At 39.6% G+C, this 10,207-nt stretch overlaps 1 protein-coding gene across 1 annotated transcript in view; it reads right to left on the bottom strand.

Moving 5' to 3' along the window:
• Positions 1–1,071, bottom strand: part of LOC139700723 (methyl farnesoate epoxidase-like) — a 23,726-nt gene extending 22,655 nt beyond the window's left edge. Inside the window, exon 1 of the mRNA XM_071599171.1 lies at positions 1,062–1,071. Coding sequence (XP_071455272.1) covers positions 1,062–1,071 — 10 coding nt within the window. The remainder of the gene's footprint in view (positions 1–1,061) is intronic.
• Between the last annotated feature and the right edge of the window lie 9,136 nt (positions 1,072–10,207).

Below are 10,207 nucleotides of genomic sequence, written 5' to 3'. Positions count from 1 at the left end.
ATCCATATTTCCTGTCTCTTTTTGCTTTCTCCAAACAACCCCCTCTCCACCTCCACCACAACTAGCACATTCTCATTTGTGTTCCTTTCTGTCCACATCACCTTCTCCATCCTTCGCCGCACCCACATTTCAAAAGACTCCAATTTACTTCTGTCATCCTGCTTCAGTGACCATGTTTCCTCGCCGTACAAAACCACGCTCCCTATCAAAGCTTTATTGAGCCTTTTCTAAACATCCTTACCCAACGTCCCTGTCATCAATGCCCTCCTTTGAGAGAGCCTCTTTGCCTATGGCAATTCTTCTCCTTACGCCCTTACTACTTTACCCAGCCTTCTCAAAATCCATTAATCAAACAAATACAACCTAATTTTGTTTTATTTTTGTAGTCTCATTACTACTATGGCATCACGCGTGCATCTGCCCTTCCAGAACCAAAACTGATGGTTCCATCCCATTAGTGATCATTTTACCTTCTCTCCGTCCTTTTTTCATGATCCTAAGCACAAATTTTACTCCATCAAAACTAAAACGTATCCTACTGCATATATTCATCGCATAACTTTCCAATTTCCGGGATGGAAAAGAACACAGGTCAGACAAAATTTTCCGGCCAAGTTCCTAAACCAGTCCCTTTTTCCAGTCCGGATTTTCCCTTCTTACTCTATTGATAGTACTTTCACCTTTAAGCACAGGGCACCAATTTCTTTAAACCAGCACCGCACGCGTCTAAACTCCTTATGTAAACTCTCCATTCCTTCGCACTGCGTCTTCCACCACACTTCTTTCGCCCTTTTGGTTTCTCACCTAAGTTCATTATTTCTTTATTTACACTTTCATCTCCTAAGTGTTCACATTTTTCCGTTTACTTCCGTAACTCATCTTCCAAATCATTTTATCTGTAATCCATGGTATCGTTGTCGTTTTTCTTTTGACTGTTCCTAATGCTCCATTTGGATAATTAATTCCCCCGTTTAGTACGCCGGCATTCTTCTTCTACTGCACCCATTACCCTAACCCCACGCCTTTTTTCTACTGCCACCTGGTACGCCATCCTTTCTCACCTTGCTTCATGCTTCTACATTTCATTTCCGCACCCGCCGTCCCTGTTTCATTCTCTTGAATCTAGCATCACACTTTATTAGTGCTAATGTATGATCTGAATCCGCGTTCGCACTCAGGGAATATGGATCAATCACGCTAACCTTAAATCAGTGCATATCCAGAAATCAGTTCCGCAAAACTATCAAATATTCCTTACAGTGGACACACGCATTTATTTATCTCTAATTGAGTGTACACTCTAAGTATCCCCTCCGACCTATGGTTAATTGTTAGCTTGTTATACCAAGTAAAGTAACGTGACCAAGTCCATTGGTGCAGATTTAACTTCTACCATTCATATTTCATAGCTCACCTGCTTTGAATTCATTGCTCTTCTTCTTACTCCTTTGTTCCACACTAATGCCACCCTCGATGACTCCACCCTTCTATGCGTATTTCCCTATAAATATCGCTTCCTTAATCCCCCGTTTTCCTTCCATCTCACCGCACACAGCCCTAAAATGTACAGGCTCATATACACCTGTATTAATTTCCTCTTTCAATCTCCGTCTTAATATTTCCTAATTACCCTATTCCCACCATCGACCTTCTTCATCGAACTTCCCAAGTCCCTATTATAGCTGCTCTCTCTTTACAGTGGTTTGTGTCTCTTTTTTTTGCTAGTGCAGTGAATTTTGTTATGAAAGGATATCTTGTGAATATAACCAGATATTTTGAAAAAAGTATTTCATTGCCAAACTGTTGAATATGTAACCAGGAATGCGTTACATAAAAATATAACACTCACATTTTAAATGAATAGAATTAATATTTAAACAGTTTTATCGCCTCTCAAACTAGGCATTTAAAAGAACAAATACCTATTAATAAATACTGGTGTACCTTTATCAAATCTTTTGAATATCCTTGCCGTAATTGGCGCAATGCGTCGTGCGTAGGTTTATTCCGTTACTTTACGAAGCATAGGTGGATCCACACCTCTTTGTCACACTCCCCTGCGGGTGTCGACATGCTCTTTTCTATGTTGTCTTACCCATGTGCAGATTGCCGAATTACATGCTGTCCCCTTTAGTCTATCCCTATATTCCTTGCATCATTTTTGTTCACTCTATATGGTCGAATGCCTTCTCAAAATTACCAAACCACGAATACATCCTAGTTATACTCGTATTATAAATATTTCTTACTTCTATTTTTCCCCTAAAATCTTTACTAAATCTGCGAGGATTTTTCTATCCTTATTACCAACTCCTCCTACATTCCTATTGGACAATTTTCCGCCTCCCTCTCTACTCTTCCTGGGCACATGTTATCCGTGTCCGCGTGTGTCTTTTTTAATATCTGAGCTCATCGATGACCATAATGTTACTTCTAGTACCCTTCCCATCGTTACTTCTAGTACCCTTCCCATCATCAATGGATTTTTTGGCTTCGTTAATATCTTTCCCTTCTTGTTTCTAACGGCCGGTATTGTTCGCCTTGGAAATTCTTTCTTCTAATCTAATGAAGCGCTCTTACTTTGATCTCCCACTGAATTGCCTCCATTCCTCGCTCTGCTCCTTCCTTTACGATGCTAGACTGGAAAGGAGTCGGATTGAAAATTTGACGCTCTCCTCTTATCGCTCTGTTTTTTTTAATTACATCAATCTATAAAAAAATTCCATCCGCCAAGGTCCACCTTGTACAACTGACTCGAAGTAATTAGGGGGAACCACGTTATTGCCTCTTGTTCAGTGCCCCGAAATGTTAAGCATCGAAAAACACCAAATAAATCTCAAATTTCGCCATATTCCACTTTAAAGCTAATCCTACGTGACCCACATCAAGGTTAGCAAAGAGCGTCCTCTACCATTCTGTCCAGGTTCTGCCTTCGCCGCTTAACTTTCCCCAAGCCACACCGCCTTCAGCCTTCGGACTTGAGCGTTGCGTCAGGGGAAGGGGAGCGGGCAATGGCGTCTTCGTCGGCTAAAGGATACCAACTCATCGCCCCATAAACCCTACTTGCCCAATGCGAGCAGTCTCTTGAAATAGTTGGTCTCGAAATCATGAAATCCTTAGTATTTTAATAATTATGTAAAGCCGTTTCAACTGGTTGTAATAAAACTTTAATAGTTGAATAGTGCTTCTCAATGCATATTGGGCATTTGAAAGAGGTTAGTCGAGACAAAATGCATCATGCTGTTTCCTGCCCGATGCGCTGAAATTATGACACATGGTTTTTATAAAAGGTTCTGAGAAAAGATTCGGAAAAATGGTTTATCTCAGATAAACATGACTACAATGTCTCCAAGTTCTTCAAATTACATCCCTTGAGCGTCGACACACTTTTTCCAACGGCTTTTTCACTACTCGAAGGTTCCCTGTTCCGGAAGGTCCTTAAGGGTACGCAAGCTTCTTTGACGGCACTTAGGGTCTCATGGTGGTGTCCTTTGAGAAAAGGAGGATTTCACTTTTGGGAATAGGAAACAGTCTGTTTGTACCATATCGGGACTGTAAGGGGATTGGGGAATCGTCATGATGACTTTTTTCGTCAGGTAGTCGGTTACCTTGGAGTAGATGCTTTTGGTCGTCCATCAATACCTTCATGACGAGTTTAGCGAAGATCTTTCGCATCGCCAAGTATTCCGTGATAATGGTGGGCACTGTCATCTCATCAATGCCAGTACGATATGCGAGCATGCGTGCGCATAACCGACGATCCCAATTCAGCACTTCACGCACACGTCAGGACAAAATTGCCACCGATACTTGCTATAAAATTATTAATGCAATTTTGTGCTCACCTGGTGGAAAATTCTTGGGCTTCCTGGTCATTGCCCATAGGGCAATTAATATGATGGCAATTATAATGAGGGTATTATCCATCGCTGGAATCATCTGTGAATGCGTCCATAACAAATCCATTAGCTGAATGGCAAATGATAACATCAGCGGTATGCAAAAATTCAAAAGGTAATAAATATATTGTCAATAGCACCTCAAGAGCGTTAACTTAACGCTTTGCTCGTGTGTCTTTAAGCATCGGTGGAACTTCTGTCTCAAAGTTAGCTTCCCATTGGAGGGTTTCTAATGCCTAGTGAAGTGGAAAAAGCACCGAGGGAGGTTTCGGGTGAGAGAGGATGTACTCCCTGTACGCCTTGCAAACCTTCACGGGGGCGTCATTTGGTTTGTGGGTGTCAGACGTAATGGAAAGTTAAGAGGTAGTAGAAAGTTAGAGAAACATTAAATTTAGATTATAATTGGCAGGATTCATTTTAGTGTTGCTCTCATTCGAGTAAGACGAACCGCGAATTCACAACTGGAACCTCATGCCCTACGCCAGTTTAATGCTGCAGACAATGGAGGTCGGAGTTTGAATGTATACCGTGATAGACAATCTCTAATATTTCGCCGGTTAAATGAATTACCGTCTCAACCAGGGGTTATACGCGCGATTAATTCATGAAACACTTACCAGCCTTCCCAGCAAACAAATAACGGACAGTGTGCTGGCATTTTGAAAGATTAAAAGAAATGTTTGACCGAGGCAGTCATATTGCTTTACTCCGCTAATCCGCCAACGCACCCACCAACAGCGGAAGTCATTTGAGGTTTCACAGGGAAATGAATGCTAATCAAATTCCCTCATATTCCCCAGAGTCAGAGTGATTTCATGCATGCCAAATTAACGAAATAGTTGCGGCATAAATATTTTCTGTAATATAGCAAAAATTTCTAATATCTATAATGTTAGTTGTCTCTATGGGCCAGCGCAATTTAATCACCTCAATATTCTAAAAATTAAAAATCTACGATTTCAACAATCGCGAGGAAAGGAATATAAATCCCAAGAGTTGATCAGATTAAGGACCCTTTATTTTCCAAAACAAGAAAAAATTCAGTTTACTAAAATTATTTTTTGAAAAATCCTTTCGCTTAATTCACTCGGCAACATTTTAATTTCTTCCATTGTTAAAAGACAGGTTTATTACGCATGTCTTCGCCACAAATTCTTATCGATAAATGTTTAAATAATTAAAGTGTGAATGAATATGTTATTGAGGGATTGTATTAAATTCCACTTACCTAAAATGCCTGCACACTTGGTGATCAGGGTTTTTCACTATGCCCTTTCTTTTTCAATGAACGTCTTTTGTTCGTTATATTCTACAATTTCACACTCAAATACGGTTTAATAATGCCAATAGCTGACTGGATGATTAAAATTTCCTGGCTCTATGTGACACCACTAATATAAAACTTGGTGCATCTCCAAGGAATCCCCTCCGTGATGCGATCAACGAAAGCTCGAGCGACCCTGGAACCTCGGAGTCCTTCTGTGGTCTGAGCGAGTCTGCTAGCTTTTGGAGAGCGGCCCCCCCTCACATGGGCGCATCGCTTGCTCCATCGAAATCCGGATTGGGAGAAGAGAAGGCGTAAGGCCGAGATTGGATCGCATCAGAGGATATAATGAACTTCGATTTGGAGTGGTGACCACCTGAAACTTTAATTGGAAATTTAGAGGCGTTTCCCAGAATTAGACTCACATGAGCCTAGGAAAATGTCCAAGATTGATCAATTAAACAGCTTATATTGAGATTGAACGTTTCATTTCTCAAGGACTTTGAGCGATACTGTGAGAGGATTTCATCATTTAAATCGTGAAATTGGAATGTCTCTACGCAAATAATATTATTCTTGTTAGAATTTCCCAATTAACTATTGGTAAACATCAAAAGCGCACAATTTTTATTATTATTTCCAAATGTTCAAATAAAAAAGTGAATGCATCTGAAAAATAGGAAAATAGTCTTTAGTTTAATTTTCATCAAGCAGGCTTTTGCTAGATTTTCCCTTGAGTCTTGATATTACGAGGGTAATCCCAAAAGTACCCGACCCGACAAAGAAAAAAAAAATTTTGGAAAAGTATATTTATTTTTCAGCATAATCTCCTTTCAGCTCTAAACACTTTTCCCGGCGATGTTCAAAAGTTCAATACGCTTTTTATAATAAGAAGTCTTAAAAATAGCCATTAACTGCCGACATCACTTCTTCACGGTTGGAAAATCTTTGATCCCCGCAAACCCTGATTTTGAACTTTTGAACACTCAATTGAAACATCTTCACCCCACTGGTTTTGCTCGAGTGTGAGCAAATGCAGCAAACAGCTTTCTCGTGTCCAAATGTTCAGCTAATATGTGATGTACTGCACTTTTTGAAATGCCTGATATGTCTGCCTGAAATTTTTCGAATGCCTAATATGTCTGATAGCTCGCACACTTTCAAACGAAGATCATCCAGTATCACTTTGTGGATTTTCTTCACCGTTTCTGGAGTCGTCACCTCATTTGGTCGACCAATGCGATGCTCGTCTTGACGGCCTCGTTTAAACTCTGCTACCCAATATTTCACTGTTGTAAACAAAGGAGCAGACTCACCCAGAGTAGAATCCAGTTCAGCTTTAATATTGATTGGGCTAAGGCCTTTCAAATGAAAGTATTGTAACACATAGCGATAACCAATTGCTTCCATTTTCACAAATTTATTGTAAACTTTCACTATTGATGGCTCCCGAACAAATACTAAACAATGTAGAATCTTCAAACTTGAAACATAAGCTTTATATATTGCGTAATTTCCAATACAGTGATATTTTTTTAACAACTATAGCCATCTCTAGGTCAAGCCGGGTACTTCTGCGACCATCCTCGTATTTCTAGATAATCCGGCTGCTACACAATCACCTAAAACGTTAAAAAATTTCCCAAATAAAACATCTCTGAAATATACTTAGCTATAACGTACTTCTGATTGTATTATGAAATCATTCAAATTTATTTTTATTGCATATTTTCCGGGTGAGTATCTGGGCTTCACCGAAGGGAAATAAATTACGTTCAGCTATGGTTTTACGTTAGATTTCAACGTAGAGATGTTGAGAAAGCGTTCCTGAAGGGAAATAAAACTGTCAATTTTCGCTGGATACTCTTCGAGGAACGCGAAGTGGGCTCTTGCTTCTACTTAAATTCGCTAAATTGAGGAAGGTTAGGTATACGGTGGCTCCAATTTTCGGACGAGAACTTCGTCCGGTCGTAAAGGGCAGAAATATTGAAGGTCAACTCTTTCGACGCCAAAGGCACGTCTTCAAGTTTAGGTAACGGGATAGTGAGCGAGATTTAATTGCATTTTAAATGCTACTCTCCCCAAACGGAAATAATCCTTGGCGCTTGACCTAATGTATTTTTGAAGATTTAACGCCGATAGACTGTTTAGTGCTACCTTTTGATCGCTAAATATCGCGATGTTTTTAAAGGTTCTTGATTATTGAGTCAATGGGTACAACGAATGGGAACCCTTTTCACTTTTCACACACACACATTTATATATATATATATATATATATATACATATACATATATATGTATATACATATATATATATACATATATATATACATATATACATACTATATATGTGTATATATATATATATATATATATATATATATATATATATATATATATATATATATATATATACACACACACCTATCTGGCAAGGGTGACCCTACCAGGAGCAATTATTATTGCTCCGGCCAGCACAGCTCTAGGGGTCTTCGGAACGCACAGAGACATAGGAAAGGAACATGACGTAGAGAAAGATAGCTTAGGTCCAGGCATACTCGACGATGAGATAGAAAGGGCATTAAGGGAGATGAAATTAAATAAGTCCGTGGGGTGGATAATATTCCCGCGGAACTATTGAAATGCTTAGGAAAATGTGGGAGGAAGAGGCTATATGGGCTGATTCGGAGTATCTATGAGGAAAGCTCCGATTCAAGGAGCACCTCCAGAAGGTAGGAACCAAGGCATCGAAGGTGGCCGGAGCACTTGCAGGCATCATTCCGAATACTGGAGGACCGAAAGAACCTAGGCGGCGACTACTCGCTTCGGTGGTTATCTCCATTATCATGTATGGCGCACCAATGTGGTACGAGGCAATGAGCAAAAACAGAAGTTATAGAGCAAGCTGTAGACGAGCTTACAGAACTGCGACCCTCAGGGTTACACGAGCCTACCGTTCAGCATCCTACATTGCTCTATCTGTGATAGGAGGACTTCTTCCCTTAGATCTCCTGGCACAAGAACGCGCCAGGAATTACCACGGATCAAGGCGGAATACAGGACCGGACCAAGCCCGGTCAAACAGCCGACATCAATGGTCCTCGGCACTGATGGAAGAGTGGCAGCTAAGGTGGGATGAAGCTATGGTTGGACTCATAGGATTGTCCCAGACGTCTTAGCATGGATCAGCAGAGGACATGGCCATCTGACATTCCAACTCACCAAGGTGCTTACCGGCCACGGCAACTTTCGCAGTTTTTTGCACCGCATTGGAGTGTATGGAAGTGCGGAGTGCCCAGCTTGCCCAGGTGAGGACGAGAGTGTAGAACACGTCCTGTTTCGGTGCCCAAGATTCGTCGAGGCACGAAGCTCATTTTGTGGCACTTGGCAGGGCCCTATGACACCTGAAGGGCTAGGGTCCTGTCTACTTAGGTCCGAGTCGGATTGGAATGCTGGGGTCGCGTTCGCATCACAAATTGTAAAGGAGCTGAGTCGCCTAAGGCGACAGGAAGAAAGGAGGATTGAAGCGGAGCCAACTGGAGCTTGAAATAGCATCAGGAGTGGCCTGAAGGGCATGACTGCCCCACCGAAGTAATGCCTAGCGGCGGTTTCCGGGGGGCAGGCACTAAAGAGTTGGGAGTTTAGTGCGTAGACCAAGAGATGGACACCGGTGGCAGCAGTGCCCACCCTAGGAAAGTCCCACACACCGTAAGTCCCGATGACTTGCGATGGTGCGTAAAGCATTCTCCAACTCTTCGGAAAAAAAATATGTACACACACACATATGGACCCATATACTATATGTACACATATACGTACACACATATACAGGTATACATACATATATTTATATACACATATATAGATACATATATTATATATATATATATATAATGTATATATATATATATATATGCCCAGTACTTTTCATTATCATGATTAATGATTTGCCCTGTAATATGAAACCTAGATCTGTTTTATATGCTGATGACACTACTTTTGTGCAAAAGTGTCAACATCCAGAAGATGCAAAGTTACGATCTAGCGCTACCCAAAAACAGGCTAAGGAATGGTTTGATGTTAATCATTTACAATTAAATACTAACAAAACTCAGCATATTGTGTGCAGTCTTAAATCAAAAACAACTGATATTGAAACTGCTAAAATACTAGGAATTTATATTGATACAAAACTTAATTGGGAGACTCACATCAGTCAGACCTGTAATAAACTTAGTAAAGCTGTTTATATGTTAAGAAAGCTCAACTTTATCATTTCAAATGAGTATCGTTTAACACTTTACCATGCCTTCTTTCAATGTCATTTGAATTATGGTGTTGAGTTATGGGGTCATTCCCCTCATGTTAAACAAATTTTGCTACTGCAAAAGAGAGCTATTCGCTCTCTTGCTAATATACCACCACGTGATTCCTGCAAACATTTTTTTATTAGGTATAGAATCATGACTGTATTTTGTTTGTATATCTTTAAGGCTCTGATTCATGTGAAAGTTAATCTAGAAACTTACCAATTAAGATCCAACCTCCATAACTATTCCACAAGAGGTAAATCGAATCTAAATACTACTTATTGTAGATTGTCATCAACTTACAACACATTTCACAATATGAACATACGACTGTATAACTATCTGCCTACTCAGTTGAAATCAGATGGTATCCAGAGTTTCAAGAATAGGGTATATAGTATACCTGGTTACTTGCTCACCCACTATACTCATTGGATGAATTCTTTTGTGAAAATTTTCATCACATTTAAGAAAGTATGTTTATATGTTAAATAATACTTATATTGACGACATTTAATATGGTTGTACCATTTTAAAAATGAATAAAGTATTATTATTATTTTATATATATATATATATATATATATATATATATATATATATATATATATATATATATATATATATATATAAATCTTCGAAATGGAATGCTCTTCGGTGACGCACAAATATATAAAAACACAGATATAGATTTTTAGAATATAGAGAGACAAAGAAAGGACACTCACAATT

This window comes from Hetaerina americana, unplaced genomic scaffold (assembly GCF_022747635.1).
Source record: "Hetaerina americana unplaced genomic scaffold, ioHetAmer1.1.p SCAF_107, whole genome shotgun sequence".
NCBI lineage: Eukaryota > Metazoa > Arthropoda > Insecta > Odonata > Calopterygidae > Hetaerina > Hetaerina americana.
Note: the sequence above shows the minus strand (reverse complement) of the source record. Positions and strands in the feature narration are given on the sequence as shown.